Source organism: Alosa sapidissima, chromosome 16 (assembly GCF_018492685.1).
Source record: "Alosa sapidissima isolate fAloSap1 chromosome 16, fAloSap1.pri, whole genome shotgun sequence".
In the NCBI taxonomy this organism is placed as follows: Eukaryota; Metazoa; Chordata; class Actinopteri; order Clupeiformes; family Clupeidae; genus Alosa; species Alosa sapidissima.
The window spans coordinates 22,525,411-22,543,592 of record NC_055972.1 but is presented as its reverse complement, the minus strand read 5'-3'; the positions used below and the strand labels follow the sequence as shown (position 1 = coordinate 22,543,592).

The 18,182-nt window shown below is 44.6% G+C and overlaps 1 protein-coding gene across 1 annotated transcript in view; it reads right to left on the bottom strand.

Annotated features, from left to right (window-relative positions):
• Positions 1 to 18,182, bottom strand: part of ttc27 (tetratricopeptide repeat domain 27) — a 116,104-nt gene that overhangs the window by 32,475 nt on the left and 65,447 nt on the right. The window contains 2 exon segments of the mRNA XM_042066237.1: positions 1,309 to 1,404; positions 10,542 to 10,655. Coding sequence (XP_041922171.1) covers positions 1,309 to 1,404; positions 10,542 to 10,655 — 210 coding nt within the window.

Below are 18,182 nucleotides of genomic sequence, written 5' to 3'. Positions count from 1 at the left end.
TGTACTCCGCAAAAAAACACAAGACATTTCCCCTCACTTTTACTCCTACATCCTCTCTCCTTCCGTGACCCACCCACCCTCTCTTCTCTCTCTCTCTCTCTCTCGCTCTTTGATTCATTCAGTCTCTCATTTGCTCACAAATGACCACATGCTCACAAACACACACACAACAACGCCATATTCTGCCAGAGATAAAAAAAAAAACCTAATATGCCCTCAGGGCAGCTACTGGGTCTTGTCCAGTCTGAAATGAGAACTGTCCCCAGCATGCCCTGTTTGGCTGTGGAGCGGCTGGCATGTGATAGAGAGAGAGGAGGGTACTTGGAACACCAGCAATCAACATTAAAGCTCGCTGGAGCTGAGCATCCAGAATAGATCATCGGTCTAAAAAGCTGTGTAATTACAAAATCACAGGAGCCGCGGCCGCGACACACACACAAAAGGTCAGTCCAACATTCCAGAGGCCAGGGACTCTGCTGTGAGATATGATCCAAAGAAGAGTTCAGCTTTGTTAAGCCAGAGACACACAACATCCAACACTTCAGGGGACTAGAAGGAGGGGGATGCAGTGTAACAAACAGAGTCAGTGAAAGGCTGTCTGTGTGACCCCATGTTGTGTTGTCGACCGCACGGTCCAGCCCTGCACCTGACACCTGCACAGTCATTTTTAACGTTTTTACGGACTGTTAGTCTTAACTTCAGTATTGGAACATCACATATTACGAACCGTCCCGTATGTCCAACCTCTTACGTGTATGTGTCACTTAATATTCATTTCTATACAAACCAAGACGGCGGATTCCTAAAGAAACGCAAGCACCCACACCATAAATGTATCTAAATTAGCTATGTACCAAAAATGACATTTTACCGTTACTCGCAGAGCTGTAAACAGTCTTGTAAGGCTGTGTGTACAAATCCGCTTGGAGCTCCAGTGGAATTTTGAATTGCGACGAGAATTCTCGGGCTAACCGCTGATGTGCCGTGAGAAGGTTGGGAATATGCACCTACCAGCCCAGCACTAAACTCCGAGTGTGGTACATAAAATCGGATATTTCAGGCAGTAAAAGCCCCGGTAAGAACAAAACTAGATTTTGTTCAAATCTACACACCTATGGCTACTGAAAAATGTAAGGTTCATTTATCAAATGTTATTTTAAAGTATTAAAAAAAACATAGTTGTTTTAGAATTTTCGAACGAAATGGTTGGTAATTAGTATGTTTACGATACGTGTGTGTGGAATGTGTGTGTGTTCTCTTCCGATAGGAAGTGGCCACAGCTTGGGAGTGTGAGCAGGGACAGCGTACCTGGAAGCTCCAGCGTGGAGGGGCTGGACAGCAGTAGAACACCTTCAGTCGCTCGTTAACGGGACAGGCCTTCTCCTCGAAGTAGTCCACAATGGTCTGGAGGAACAGAAAGTGCAAACAAAAGAAAAATGAAGTCATTCCATGTGTGTGTGTGTGTGTGTGTGTGTGGGGGGGGGGGGGTGTTTAGGGTTATTTACATGCTTTGGACAGCTCTCTCTCTCTTAATCTATCAAGCAGACATGGAGACTGGTCATAAGTATCCAGTGAGCGGGAGGAACAATAAACATACTCATTATGGAGGTATACTTCATTGTTTACTGCCAGTGTGAGGGAGGCGGGAGGTGGGAGGCTGGGAGGGGTTCACTCGCCACTCGGGCGGAAAATGAAAGCGTATTGTGTTAATAGATTAATTGATCGAGCTCATGACATTTTATAGCTTCAGCCTGGGATCAATGGTAATGGCATCCCTTTTGTTTCAGTACCACTGAAGGCTGTGCACATGCCAGTGTGTGTGTGTGTGTGTGTGTGTGTGTGTGTGTGTGTGTGTGTGTGTGTGTGTGTGTGTGTGTGTGTGTGTGTGCGCGCCCGCGAGCGTGTGCGCGAGCGATCATGCATGCGTGTGTGTGTGTGTGTGTGCATGTGCATATGCATGAGTGTGGGCATGTATGAGTGTGGGCATGTATGTGTGTGTGGTGCGCCATGTTGGAAATCACACCTCGGTTTCTTTCTTAAAGAAAAGTTAGTGCCAGAAGGGAGGAGAAGGAGGCAGGCTGAGTTGGTCTGAAAAGACATTATTTCTGTGACATTAGCATAGTGCTTGATTTAACGACTGTGCACATTTGCCACAAACAAAACCTCCCCTGCAGCCACCCCCCGTCCAAACAAGAGGCCTCATTAAGATTAAAATGCATTCCTTCTTGATCCACAACAACCGACAGCCAAGCCATTACAGGGGCACTGAATGCTCCCCGAATGGGTGCGGCAAATACATAAACAACGCAGTTTTTCAACAACAGCCGTGTGAAATGACAGAGCAGCTGAGCCCCCGACCCAATGGCTGCAATGCCTCTCCCTGCGCTCTCCTCTCTACTCGCCTAATGGCAGTCTGCTCGGCCAGAGCGGCCTCTTGCTTTATTAGCCCTACAGCCGCCACGGACCAGAACCAATCACGTTGGGTCGTCTGGGCGGACATATTTGTAAATGGCTCTAATTGGAGTTAACTCCGAGTGATATTTTTACAATAATGGAGGGTGGTGGCGGCGGCGGTGCTGGGGTGGTGGTGGTGGTGGGGGTGGGGGTGGGGGTGGGATTTGTGCGGTTTCTAAAATTGTGGAGATGATCCCACGGCTCATAAGATGCGCAGCCACGCGCCCCTCGGCCAAAAGAACGGCACCGGCAGCCATCAGTCAGGAGCAACCCACAGAGCAGGGGCAGCCACCACGAGAACCGTAATGAGATCACGGGAGAGGGGGAGGAGAGAGAAAGAGAGAGAGGTAGGGAGACAGAGAGAGGGATGACAAAGAGGGAGAGGTGTATGAGAGAGAAAGAGAAGGAGAGAGAGAGAGAGCGAGAGAGAGAGAGAGAGAGATAAAAAGATGGAGAGAGAGTGTGCAGGACAAAGCATTTAATTAAACAGACCAATGGTGGGGATATGGTCAGGCACAGGGTCCAGGAAATGAGGGAGAAATTGGGCATGAGGGCGACAGCGTAAAGGGAGGGAGAGAGAGAGAGATGGAGAGGAAGAGAGAGAGATGGAGAGGAAGAGAGAGGGAAGGAGAGGGAGTAAGGGAAAGATAAGATTAAAGTGGTGAGTGAGAGGAAAGTGTGAGAGACGAGACAAGATTACAGATGATGCCAACACTCTCAGTATGTGGCCTACACCATACTATACATACACAGACCAAAGAAGCACATATAAACACACTTACACACACACACACACACACAAATACACAAGCACATACAAACACACACTTTCACTCATGCTCTCAATTAGGGAATGCTTATAAGTAATTTATAGATATTGTACAAATCGTAAATAACTTCCTTATTAGCCTAATGAGCAACTTGTCATCTATTATTCATGCAAACCCAATTAAAACCAGTCTTGGACCTGCACATCAATAAACTGCTGAAAACGTTCAGTAATGGAATGGAATGTTAACAAATTAGGTATTTACACTATTATAGCAATTAATCACTCATTTAAAGGCTTTGACAGGTCCCAGAACAAATTATCAGAGCACGGCATACTCCCAAGAAACGGCATCGATACCAATTCAACAAAAACACACTAAATTGACTACTTCAATTTAAATGATGTAGGCTCTGTGATGGTGATTTGGAGATCTTGGCTATTCAGGTTTTCAAGGTCAAGGCCTCTGATTTTCTAAGAACAATTGGAGGCTCCTTTGTTTTTTGAAAGGTGCTTTTGAAAATGCTTGAGCTTCCATTTTCAGTTTTTTTGTTGAGCAGAAAACTATCAGTGAATTCTTGAGACAAGATTTCAACACACAGAGAAAGACTTCTCTCCACAATTGGTTGCTCTCCTGACTGCACAGGAATAACAATGAACTGAGCTAACGCTATCTGTGTGAGATAGGCTACGAGGAAGAGAGAGAGCCACTGGAAGACAAAGCCCATCTCACACACGCACATACACCCACAAACACGTACACACGCATGCACGCGCACACACACACACCCACACATCATTCTGTCACACATACACACACACACACACATCATTCTGACAGCTTTTTTGGAATCTGGTTTAGGCTAAGACAGACGTGCAATCATCAGGGTGACTTCATCTGACAATCACTCTGCACGTCACCAGGAGAGCTTGACGCCTTGACAGTTGTGCTCCACTTCGTCAGTGCCCCTTTCAGCACACGAGGAGAGAGGCAAGGCATTCATACCCCTCATGGTCTTTTAAAATAGCCCCTGGTTTGGGTGACGATTATGGAGATTTCGAGCAATGGCTCTAGTTTTCCAAAGTTACTGATTAAAGTTCTTTTTCTTGGTCTCTGTTCCACCCACTCCAAATTATATTGCCTCTTCATATTATTACATACTCCATGGTGATGAATGAAAAACAATACAGCGCGGATGTAATTTGCTTTATGACGCTACTAAATCACTGCATGGGCAGAGTAACCGCAGTGCCACTGTTGCCTTTGACAGAAACGATGCCTTTCCAATGGTATAAAATATGAGGGGGGGGTGCTTTATTTCCATTTACAACCACTGTGCCAGCGACCGTGAAGTTCCTTGACTTCTAAGGAGTTTTGAATGTTTCTGTGGACAAGGCGTAGGAGGTAGAAGTTTGAGGCAAGCATCAGGATTATCTGCCAATTAAATTTCTGCTTGCCATTCCTTGGGGCTCATTGTAGGCATATGGCAAAAAATGAATCTTTTCACACACAGACTGAGGGCCAGATATACATACATTTGCGAACGTAGCATTATCAGCACCATGGCCAACCCACAGAAACCCCATGCTATGACACTTATTTTAACATAGTATTTATCAAACCTGCAGTTCATGGGGTAAACAGCGCCTTTCTCCGCCCCCCTACCACAATTTACGAACGTTAACAACTGAACAACATACTTCAATCACAAGCGCAGTTGAATGAAGTTAACTGATGACAACATTAAAAGGAATCAAACGTTTAGCGATCATGAAATAATACAAGGCATGATGTCAACAAGCAGGAAGATGATGAAGAGCAGTAGTTCTACTCAAACTACTTGTGCACATAGGCTATGGAAGATTGGTCAATTCTAGCAAGTAGGAAAGATTAAGTAGAGTTAAGTTTAAGTTAAACTCCCACTTTCCCCTGACCCTCCTATGAATGCATATGCATGAGACGGTAAAGCGCAATTTGACATTCTCAGCTCCCGCAACAGGCAGTCTGCACTTACCTCAGTGTGCGCTGTTTGTATATACCTCACCATTTTTTTACACGCACGTTGCGAAACAAATACGCCTGAGGTTGGCGCAAAAGCGTTAGTACATCTGGCCCTGAGACTCCAATCCTCCTGACTGGAGGTTCGCTACCAAATGCCCTGGGTGTCTTAGCAAGCTATGCTTTTAAAAGTGAGAGTCAACAGCCAACAGTTCAATTAGCCAACAGTCCAATGTGTTGTCTTACAAGGGGCCTGACACATGTCAAGTATTTCTGAAATCCCCATTCAAATTCTATTTCAAGTTTTAAAAAGTAAAAAAAAAAAAACTATGGTATTTTTCCAACATACACACAAAGCAGGACACATTCCTTGTGTTGCTTTTATGATTGCCCAAAAAAGGAAGTAAGAGATCAACTGCACATAAATCAACAATTTTGATCATTAAGTTAAATTCTTTAAATTAATAACTGAACATGAACAATATATATTTAATTCCTCAGAAACGTGAGTAGCTGTATTTTCTAGTTATCTTACAGAAAAATTCTGCTTTACGTGCAATAACTACTTTAGGAACTTTTGAGAGAATTCATTTGTGGTCTTCTATTTGATTACTGAATGTGGCCATAATGGCTTTACGCAGCAAGAAAAGACATTAAGGAGAATAGTGGAAACAAAAAAAAAAAACTGAAAAAAAAAAAACAAAAGATGGCTAGAGGAGCCTCTTTGTCAGAGCACCTGGATTTCTTGTTTAATCAGTCTTCAGGTTGTTTAAATCCATACGGAGTACTAAAGCTGCCATACTCCATTTCAGGGACGTTATTGATCGAACTCAGAAATTGCATTTGAAGTTATAAAGAAATCGGCTTCATCGCCTGCGTGCTTCGACTCATAATGGCGATGCGAGAAGGTCTGTCAATACCAGAGGACTCATAAAGTGGGGGGATATGAGGGGTGTCCTGACTTTGCATGAAATAGAATCCAGCGATCATCTCTCTCATAATCCTGCAGTCACTTTAGCGATTAGGTGGCAAATGTTGTATTGAGGCTTAATGGCAGAGACACTATAATAGTTCATGTGTTAGCAGATATGGAGGGGAAAGCCATTTTAATTTAGGCATAATTATTTGCCAGATTCAAATTCATAATGAAATAAACACAGAGGTTAAGCTGAACTGCAGCAGTGATGTGATATTATGAGGGATTTGATGAAAAACACCACAGAAGACTTAATGCAGTGACAAAACATTATGTAAATTGGTTAATTATATGGATTTCAATGCATACAAACAGCAACATCCATTCAGGGTGATAAGAGTTTGTGACGCACCAAATACTCCAACACAATTCACCACTTTGTGAGGAAATGTTTAAAAACAAGCAAGCAACAGTCCCCCCTACTCATCACAATTTCCTTGCGGAACATTCTACACTATTCTGGGGACAGTGCCACTGACAAGCTGTGTCACAGTTGGAGAGAATTTGAAAATCGTTTTCTCCCAATACTGAGACCGAACTAATAATTACAGTACCAAAATGGATAGCAAAGCAGGAGTATCTGATGTAACTACTTTCCTGACCTCCAAACCCTTCTGACATGGATGACATTAACACTCCAACTTCTGCCAGTTGTGTGTTCTAAATGTCTGCTGGAGACTCTCCAGGCAAGTCAAAAATGAGGAAGTGTTCTACAGTCAGAGGAAGACTGACAGAACAAACATTCCATACTGATGCGCAGAGTCCATTCCAATGCTGGTACAAAGCCCAAGATGGAGGCATGACGTGAGTCTGATAGACACAGACCAAACACAACATCATGGGGAGAAGATAACATCAAAAGTCTTCAGCAGCACGCAGACAGAAATGTAACTTTGTGGAAAAGCTGAGGCTTTGATGCTCACAGCACAGCCCAATGTTCCATTTTAATGTGGCCATTAATCATCCATTAAATCCTATGGAAACACCACATAGCAGCTGTTCAGACGGTCCCAGTGGAGGCAGGCTTCATAGATGCTGTGACCAGAAGTCAACTCTCCAAACACCAGAATGATAAGTCAGAGCCAGGCCCATTCTTGTGCCTGACTGAGTGTCTTAAGTAGTTAGGTGGTGAGGCAATCTTGAAAGTTACAGACACTGCTATGTTTATTCATCATGCACTTGGCTAGCTCACTAAGTGCGGAGCATTTTTCACTGCTAAGATTACATCTAAAGGGATTATGCTCCTCATTAGTGTTTTTGATGTGTCAGTTCCAGTCGATATTTGAGTGCCATAAAAAGTGCATGTTAGTCAGCAATGTCATTTTGTTCGAGTGCACATTGTTTTTAGTAAAGATCTTCCCACTTACCTACTTGACCATGTCTACAAAACAAGGTAATCTAGATCTTTCTTTTCTTTCTTAATACCTACAATAAATGATTATGTTCTTTTGCATAGCATAACTGCTTTATCGGATGCCTGGAAGACAATATTAAAGTGACAAATGGCAACCCCTGCCATTGCTTATATGAAAGGGCCGTAGTTTTCATGCGCTTATATGCAAGACAAATCTGTGGACAACATACACTGTGCAAAGAATGGATAGCCTTCTGAAGATGGAGTGGTGGTATCAGTAAAATATTGAGGAGAGCAGCCAACCTCATTCCATTTAACTGTGCGAAACATGCAATCTGGAACTAATAGGGTCACAAATATTCCATGCTTGTATCGCAGGGCTTGATGATTATGGTGAGATACAAACAACACAGCACAGGCTAGTCTCTCAGGGCTTCTTTCTCAGTGTTTCTGGAAGCTTCTTTCTCAGAACTTTGTGGCTCGTTGTGCGTCTCACAAGGGAGGAGGTACCGGTTTCATCATTCCTGCCATGACATGAAATAACTGCTCACAGGACATGTTCCCTGTTCCCACTCCTTTCCCCTCCCCTCCGGCTGCCTCTCAGCCGCCAGGAACATTAGAAGTCAAAACACGACGGCACTAGGGGGAGGAGGGGGAGAAAAACAATGTGAAACCAAAAAGGGAAAACTTTTCTTTCCTCGCTCAATCTTTTTGAGGCCTGGCTCTCGTTTGTCGCCTGTCAATCCATCAGGCATCCCGACTGTCTCCAGGGATGCTGTGCCGAGGGAAATGTGTTGGTGATGGAGGCTGTCAGGTTCACTTGGGGTTTGAAGCAGGGTGGGCAACAGCCCATGGTGTCAGAAGTGGGATCAGTTAAGGCCTGATGTCTCTATGTCTTATGCTGTTTCTGCAAACCCTACCCCTTCGGGTGACGTGAGCCTCCCTTGGATCTCCCCCAGGAGCGAAGCCACGAGTCATCCCAACAGCTGTCACATCAGCCCTCGAGGGTGGGCACTCTTCAGCTGATGACACAGAACCAACCCACATCCCCCCACCCCAACCATCACCACCACAACCCCGTTCCTACCATCCCTTTCCCCACAGTGCTATCTGTCAAATCTGTTTTGTGATAGCCAAGCAAGTTCTCCTCTGTGCAAACATCTCAGAGATAGAGAGAACAGACTGCAAAAAAGTGAAAGAATTGGAAACAGACATCGATTTCTTCATCTTGTACGTCAAGAAAAGACGAATGAATCTGGTTAGCTTAGAATCCTCATCTTTCAAGCACCAACTCCCATTCCTGAGCCTTCTTTTCCCCTATCCAGCCCCCCCCCAGATTTGTCTTCTTACCCAGCATACGACCCAACGTAAGTCCCGACCCCAGACATGTGACTCTGACCTGGTCTGTCTGGAGCTGACAGCTCGGCTGAACACCTGCACCCCTGATCCTGTGATCGTGAGGCGGCGTGCACATGGGGTGATGTCATCCTTGCACAGTGTGAAGTAACTCAAGAAGGAAACCAGACATGACTCCCAGACCCCTCTCTCTTCTCACACACACACGCAGACATGAACTGTGCTTGCATGCAAGCTCTTCTAAAGGCGCAGGATCCATAAGGGGAGTGAATGTTTGTCGTCATTCCCGCTGCTTTTTTTTACAATTCCTGTTGTAGGGGCCCAGTATCAGCATCCCAAACTCACTCAAGATGATGCTAGCATACCTTGGAATCAGAGATGTCCGTCTTAACAACCGAAACCCAGTCATCCCACACACCATGCCTCGCCACAACCCACTCCACTATCATACCACCAACTCTACCACCACAACCCATGATCACACCACGCCATCATGCTTCATGGCAATGGCAATCAAGAGCTCTCTCTCTCCCCACTGACTATTTAACATGTTTGCTGAACATGTTAAATCAGGTGCAAACGCGCCCGACAGAGGTCCAACAGTGTGGGACACTGAACTAGACCGTAGACCCTCACCTTCCAGCCTGATGCTAGCCAACGGCCGGCCTAGCGTTGCCTTGTCTTAAGAACCCTACATTTACTTATTATTTTAATCCTACACCAGGAATAAACCGTCAAATCACAGTCACCATGTCACTCAGGCCAATGCCTCAAATGATTCAACTTAAGGTCACTGTGCAAAACATTTGCTCATATCCTTTTGCCTGACCTCTCAAAGTTGAGCATAACTCAACTCTCTGTGTTTCTGCCAATCATTCCCAGTGTGTTGCAAGGGACATTACCCATGCACTGGTCTATCATTACACCGTAAAATTTGAAACGGCACAACCTAACATCGCTATTGATGGATTTACGTACCACTGCCCTTTCAGTACTGCACCCTTGAGGAAAGCCAAAGCCACACTCTTAATTCTCCCTCCCCTCTGCAAATGTAGTGCACTTCAGCACATTGCTCCTATTCCCAAACACTCTCCACCCCCCACGTCCCCTTCCACCCCCCTCTTGCCTCGATCTCACTTCCAGTATCCGATGACTGCTTGCTCTCCGGCCTGAGGAAACTCTGCTTCCCATGTTATCAGAGAGAACAGCAGGGGCTGGGGATTCCCAGGTTGCCAGTTCCTCACTAAATCACGCCATCCAGAGGCTTTAACAACCTGCTCTTTCCTCTCGGTGGAGAGGGGCGAACACTCAAGACACCCATGAACAAATATCCTGTCCAGGGAGCAGGAAGCTATAAGCTACCCTCTGTGTGTTCTCTTGTGTTTGTTTCACTCTTTCCTCTTCCCCTGCTTTCTCAGGATGATGAGTTTTTCTTTGCGTGTGTCGCCAAAACACGCAACACTGTCTTGTTCCAGACTGGAGAACCGTTTGGGGCTGCCACGGAATTGGTGGGAGGTCAAGAGAGATGTCTCAGAGCTGGTGCCAGTATTGAGCTACTGTCTGTGTCTGTGTGTGTCTGTCTGTGTGTGTGTGTGTGTCTGTGTGTGTGTCTGTGTCGTAAAAGGAGCTTTACCTGTGTTTGCGTCATGGCTCGTTCCACACGGCGTGAGCTCCCCCTCTCCAATTTGGTCCTTAGACTCAGGGCAGTCACCTCCACCGCCCAGAACTTTGGCTGAGACAGCAAACACTGCAAAGTTGCAGATAGCAAACAATCAGACGAAAAAAGGAAGTTGGTTAAATGTAACCCTAGGCTCATATAAAGTTATGAGTAAAATGTTATTTTAAACTGCATCAACTCTTTTCAATTTTTGGATATTTGGAATTTGGAAAAAACACACACATGAAAGGTATTAAGAAAAAGGAAGACACATCAAATACATGCCAAAATTCAAAAAGAAAAATCTCTGAGTATTTGTAACAAAAACACAACAAAACCTTTCACAAAATGTTTAACAACATTTTTTTTAAAACCAAAGAAAGGAAAATAGCATACAGTGACATTGACTCATCAAGGGTCCATTTGGACAGTCAGTCAGTCAGTCAGTCAGTCAGTCATATATGGAGAGACTAAAACTCCCATGTGGGCCAACTAGCCATCAGCGTACGTATACACATCACACACATCCTGACGTCTTTTCACAGGGTTACTGAATGGGGGCGTGACGCATGTCCAAAAACAACATGAAGTGAACTATCCTGTCCTCTTATACGCTTTTTTTCAGCAGACGATGGCAGTACTATTATTGATGCTGTCATAACAGTAGATTGGTCGAGGCCAAAAAACAGTCATAAAGGTCTGAAGGGCTTTTGCATTAAAACTTTCCATGACTTTATTACAAGGAACTTGCCTAGAAGGCATAATATCAAAGACCCTGAAAGAGCAGTTCTAGCACACCGGGCCAAGAATGTGACTAGCAAACTAAGCACATAATCAAATAGTCTGACAGTTAGTTAACGAAGGAAATGGCCTTTTCAAAAATGCAAATGCATGTTTAAAAAATGAACCTATAGCCTGAAATGTACATATAATCGTAGAACCTAGTTTCAGCATTCTACACAATATGCACTTTAACATTTATATTTGTATTTCTAGGGCATCAATAATTCAAGCTAATAGATTTTGTGTCGGGGAAGGGTGTACACCTTTGTACTGTATTGCACTATACATCAAACAGAAGCTTATGTTTCCCAAATGTAGCTGTACTTCTCGGGGTATCAGGATACAGGGCAGCAGCAGTAAAACATGACGACCAGTCAGGTCTGGAAAGAGATGGGGAACAAGGACAGCCTCAGGGCTCTGGGAGAATGAGAGTAGTGGTTGGTGTGTGTGTGTGTGTGTGTGTGTGTGTGTGTGTGTGTGTGTGTGTGTGTGTGTGTGTGTGTGTGTGTGTGTGTGTGTGTGTGTAGGGTCACGCTTCCTGTTAATGACAGGAAAGCTGTTAGTCACTCTGGGGCGTGGGACCCTCCCTCAGTGCACAACCCAGTGTCACCTCTCATAGGGTTGAGGTCATGTCTATCGCAGGACAGGAGGCGGGACTAATGAGGGTGTATCGAAATCGTTTGACTTCATAAATCATTGAAGGTCATGAATCATTTTGTTATATTAGAAAAGCCAGCAAACACTACATACTGCATGTGAATTTTGAGAAGACATTACGATGGCTGTACTCTTTCGATGAAATGGTAAGCCGTACACCTGACAATGGCTCTATTACACAATCCATTCCAAAGGCATAATAATCCCCTAAAGCTCTCTTTGCATTATGAGCCATAAAGCACCGAGGGAGAGACTACTGGGCTCCGTCCATAATTCTTCTAAATGTTAAACAAACAAATGCCCCGGGCCTCCAAAGTCTCAAACAGCATAGCCTGCATTTCCATGGGATTTACAAGAAACGCTGTGACTTTCGGCGCAGGTAGAACGGCCGTTGTACCTCTCTGATGAATGAAAATTCCTCTTTTTAAACTACAGCTCTCTCTCTCTCTCTCTCCCTCCCTCTCCATCCATCCTTCACCTCTGCCAGCGAGTCATGTGCCCCTCCATCCTTCTCTCCTGGTCTTCATCAATCTTGTTGCGGATGGAGGCTAATGTGGTCTCAGCAGGGGACAGGTCAGCGTAATGGCCCGCGGGCAGCTTCAGTAAGATTAGTGAGTACATTTAAGGAGCACGGCTTAGTTCTGTTTGCTCAGCTGATGGACCTCGGAGAGCTAGGGACAGACCGAGCAAGCGTGCAGGTCAGCAAGAGAGCAAGGGATATGCAGAGTGAGTGAGTGAGGGTGCAGAGGGAGACTGCGGATAAACAGACACATAAAAATAAATATGAAGTGCAAAACAAAACAGGGGAAACTCAGCTGTTCAGTAAGTAAACACAGACACTAGAACTGATAGAATTGATTATACATATTTGTGTTTGCTGTCTACTGTAGCTACTTTTTAAAGCTTCAAAAAGCATCTTCAGAATACAGCCAAGTGTTGAGTTTGGACTTCTTCCATTTGAAGGAGGATGTGAGGGTTGTGTGTAAGAACGTAGGAGAGGGGAGGGAGGAGAGAGTAGGTAAGTGCAGTGGGGAAGGAGATGTCTTCTCTCTTCACCTCTCCTCCACTTCTCCTGAGTGATTTAAAAGAGTGGTGTCTGGCCCAGCCACACCAGCATAATCCCCCAGCCAACACCCCTCCCCCCCCCCCCGCCCAAACCTCCACCCACCCTCGCACAGACCCCCCGACAGACCTGCCGTCGGAGCTCCAGACATGAGAAGCCTGTCCTATCAGGGCTGAAGGCATAAGTCATCGCCGCAGAGGAGTCAGCCCACCCTCCCTCACCCTCTGATAAAGCAGCGGCTAACCAGCGCCATATGGAGCCGAGCACGACGCGATGACTTCACTCCGCCGCGAACAACTGTTTATGATCTCAGGGTCAAATTAACCCAGCTTTTTTTTTTTTTGTTGTTGGCCTGCTGAACACATTACAACCCTAAAACGCTGCCTTTTCGTCCCTCGTACAGACGGCTACCGTGCTTTTGGGGAATGTCTACATGGAAAGCCTTTTCCCCTTGTAATGACCTTTAATATATGTAATATATGTATAAGGAGATAAATCTGCCAGTTCTGGCACTTATTAAAAGGCTTATGCTTACTTTAGTCTCCCCTATGGACACTGAAAGATAACAATGTCAGAGAGGGATTAGGACTGTATTTGACAGTTCGGATAACGTGAAAGATATATTGAATTGGATTTTTCTTCAGAATAACAGCTCTATTGTTCATTCTGATCCTGATACAGGTTAGGTCAGGAAGAAAGGCATTTTTTACAGCAGAACCTGTGACGTGTTACATAACCAGACCACAATGCATCTAATGCAAAAACTACGAGATGGCAGCCTACGGTGTTGCTGCAAACTCATCATCCATAATGCTGGCATTTCAAGGGAAACATGAAGTCAGGACATTTTACAAGTTTACAAGTCTATTTCTTTCTCTTGTTTTTTTGTTCCTGAGGTAACCGGCAGAGACTCTTTGGCCTTCCACAAACTTGACAAACTTCCTGAGTCAGTCCTCAGGTATTCAACTTCCTGATACCCATGTAGCTAGTCTAGTGGACTCTTCCTGGTACCCATGTAGCTAGTCTAGTGGACTCTTTCAACATCATGACTGAGCCGAGCATCAGCTGAACAAATGTTTGAAGGACAAAAAAAAAAAAGAAATCCCTGTCTCTTCCGGCCAGTATCTGTCTGAGTATCTCTGCCTCTGTACACACACACACACACACACACACATTAAGATCTCCAAACTGGTACTCTCTCACTCTCTCACACACACACACACACACACACACACACACACACACAGCTGGGAAATCTCAGAGACTTGGGGATTGTCTGCTTCAGCTGCACCCAGCCCAGTGGGGGAGGCATGAAGTAAGGAGCGCACATCTTGCAAAGTTTTGGTTGAGGAACATTAAAAAAATGAAAGCAAGGGGAAAGAAAGCCTTTGGGAAGTGTAAAGATAGAGCGTGATATCATAGAAAACGTAGACTGGGGAGGAGCTGGACTCTGCAAACAAATCCCTTGGAGATGGTCTCTCTTTCTTTCTCTCTCGCTCTCCCTCTCATTCTCTTTTTCGTTTACTTCTGTGCCAGCTCCCCAGATTCTTATCAAAAGGACGCTTCCTCCCGAGGGGACATGCAGAAATAAGTCCCCCCCCCCCCCCCAACCCCCCAACCCCCCAACCCCAACACACCACCTCCATCCTCCATCCCTCTTTCCCCCTCACCCTCCTACTCCCCACTTCCCCAAAACCCTCCTTCTCTATGGTAACCATGTCAGCCTTCAAAATAGAATGTGTTTTAGAATGGAATGTGTTAAAATGACAGCCACAAGTCGTGGAGAAAAGGTATGTTTCCTGACAGGATCTTGTCACTGCGTTCAGCTCGGTGTTTATTCTGTCCCGCCCCAAGCGCTGCTGAGGTGACACACAGTAATGGCAGGAGAAAAAAAAAAATATATCTACGAAATGGGAAAGTAAAAAAAAAAAAATATATCCGGAAATGTTTTCCTTTGATCCACACTCATCACTGACGCACAAAACGACACCCTTCCCGCCTTCCTGTTTTGACAGTGTCGCTTGTCAACCTCATTAACCTTCACCTTCAACTTGACCTTGACAGTGCGCTTGAGCGAGCTTATTTACATTTGTATACATGTGCACATAGCATCCGCGCCTGGAGCCTTCTTAAAGTCTTACTTGAAGGCCCTCGGAAAGTTATTTACGTCCTCATTTTTAAGCTGTTAACACAGCGGCTTGGGCTGGTTGGGACTGAAGTTATTTAAGGCGTGAAGAAATGAGCAAGACTGACCCTGACTGGGCACTTCAAAGACAGGGAGTTAACCCTGGGCTCTTCCTCCTTGTCAAAGCCAGAGATAATGCAGCTCCATAATCTATATGTTTTGCTACATCCGAGTGAGCTTTTTAAAGGCCAGTCGCTTCCTGCTGAAACCATTAAAGAGAGAGAGAGAGAGAGAGAGAGAGAGAGAGAGAGAGAGAGAGAGAGAGAGAGAGAGAGAGAGAGAGAGAGATAGAGAGAGTCCCTATTCTAGGATGAGACACAGCTCAATCCTCTCCCCCACAGAGAGTCCTGGAGAAACGGCAGTAAACAAGTAGAGGCTGTGTGTGAGCAAAGAGAGCCTAATCACTGTTAATGGCGCTAATATCTTCCTAGGTGATGGTGTCGGGACAGTTAAGACAGGGAGGGTGTAGGGAACAAGAAAACAGAGGTTTAGGGATACCTGCATCAACATGAGCGTGCAGATCAGATTGAGCACAGGCATGGTGGAATGCAGACCTTTGGAGAAGAAAAGAGAGAGGGGTTTCTTTCTTCCCCTCCTCTCGTCCTTGTCTTTGAGGTCTCTGTTATCACAGCCATCACTACGCCTCTCGCAGTCACCACTTTGTCACCACTGAGGTAATTGGGGGGAGGCCAGAGACAGTTCAGCCAGGAGAAAATCACCTGACCCCAACTCCACTAGGCCTCTATTACGTCTGTCTATTATGTGGATGACAAACATGCACGCACGCACGCACGCACGCACGCACACACACACACACAGAACACGCTGGAACCTTTCGGACACCCTAGCGCCATAAATATACGTCGCTGTGGCTAAACTGGTGGAACAAGGAGCACTCACTCCTAGCTGTATTGTACCTGTATTGTTCGTAACTTTGCTGCAACTCGCTTCTTTATAAAAAATTAAATATACATTTTAAATGCAAAATTGTACATGGGGGAAATATTACCGGTACATTTCAGAGATCTGCTTAAATGATATCTACAGAAGACTATTAACACATGCACTCAGAGATTGAGGGGAGAGTGGGGAGGGAGAGAAAGAGAACGATTAAGTGACTGGGTGGTGGATCACTGTTAAATCAAAAGACCGCTCAGTGCTCAGTAGCCCTCATCCTGTTCTTTCCATTAACATGAATTAAGTATGCCTCAAGGAATATGGCATATCCTGCCCCTCTGCTGCAGCTGCTTACGGCATCTAAAACTACATCTATCTACAACTCGCATGATAACAGCTCAGAATAACACAACAAATACCAACGCCTGAGCGATTTACATGATATACCTGTACTTTCTTAATAGAACGCCACTTCATGTTCTGCCGAAGACAGTCAGAATTCGTTTGTTCTAACACACAAGATAAAGTTATTGTATCACACTGGATAGCAGCACAATTGACGTCAAAGTGCGTCATCTTCAAAATAAATAAGCCTCTTTGTCAAACATCAATCAGTAAAGGTTAATCAAATCAACTGCCAGTCTTTTATTGGTTTCACAAATGTTGGATAGGGTTACCTTGTGATCAAAGGCAGTGCTGGCTCATGGTTAATGACAAGGCCTAACAAGCAAAGTCTTTTAGTTGGCTGAAAACCCGCATATGAAATAATGGTCTGAGGCTCTGGCCAATTCTTTCTGCACTTCGAGTCAGAGAGAGGTCAGCAGAGCCGAGGAACATGGGAAGTCTCTCCCCATAAACAGCCTTCCAGAGCCCAGACAGACGTGTGAAACTGCAAACCTTCCTGGCAGAGTTGCGGGTGTAAAGATGCATATCTGATTCAAAAGTATCTGGTGATGGAGTGGTTTGCCCTTTCAGTCGAGCCGGAATAAAAATTCGGCAAAGCAAGTAGCTCTGCTGCATATATAAACACATAAGATGATAGCAGATAGAACAGTATTACCAAAGAGATCATAGCTGGTGCTGCCGTGTCTCTCCAAATTAAATTTCACCAGACAAAATAGCTTGGATTACAAAAGACAGGTTTTAAGTTCTGTTTTCACAAAACAAATAGAACATTTTGATATAACAGGATTATCTGAAAGATCTCTTTTTATTGGAAATGTGCTCACTCAGACAAGTGAGTGATCATAACGTGAAATTCTATTTACTATTAACCAAATATACCTTGAGACTATTTAAGAAAAAGACTTGTTCAACAAAATCCTTGGCCTTGTGTTACAATGAAGTGGTCATCTCATTTGTATCTTTTGCTTTCTTCACCATTGTGGTTTTATGTGCATATCTATGGGCTCCTGTGTTAACATCTTCTGAGCAAATACAGTGTTGTTTATAATTATGTTAAGAATTTTGAACATAATGGGTTGACGTCTTCACAGGAAATAACTCAATTCGCACCGAAGAAAAAGATACGTCTTTTTAAGATTATTAGTTTGACATGAGACATTTTTCCAGGCGTAACATGGATTTCTTCTTTCTGACTGGGCTGTACTTGATTGTTAGGTTTTTTTTAGATTTTTTAGAGCCATACAAATCATGGGTGGGGAATTATCAGACATCTCAATGACATATGTTGTTACAACTTCCTCTTTCATTGTTTGAAAGTTGGAAATAACTGTTGAGTTATCGCTGCAAAAACAGGCAAATTTTCAGAACAGCTTTTTTGTACATCCCCAACCCAAGCCATGTCCAAGTGACCACCCTTCCTTTGAGGATTAGGCAGTGGGTACTGGAAGGATCAAACGTTAGCTAAGACATTAGCTCATGACCGTCCTATCTATATCTGCCCTTATTTGGTTATGGGAGTCAAGCCATGCCCTTCACAAATCTTAGCAACCATCCACAAGCTTAGAGCCTGCATTACATATCTAATAAACCTTTTTTTCAAAAGCCAAATAAAACAGAACATTGGATC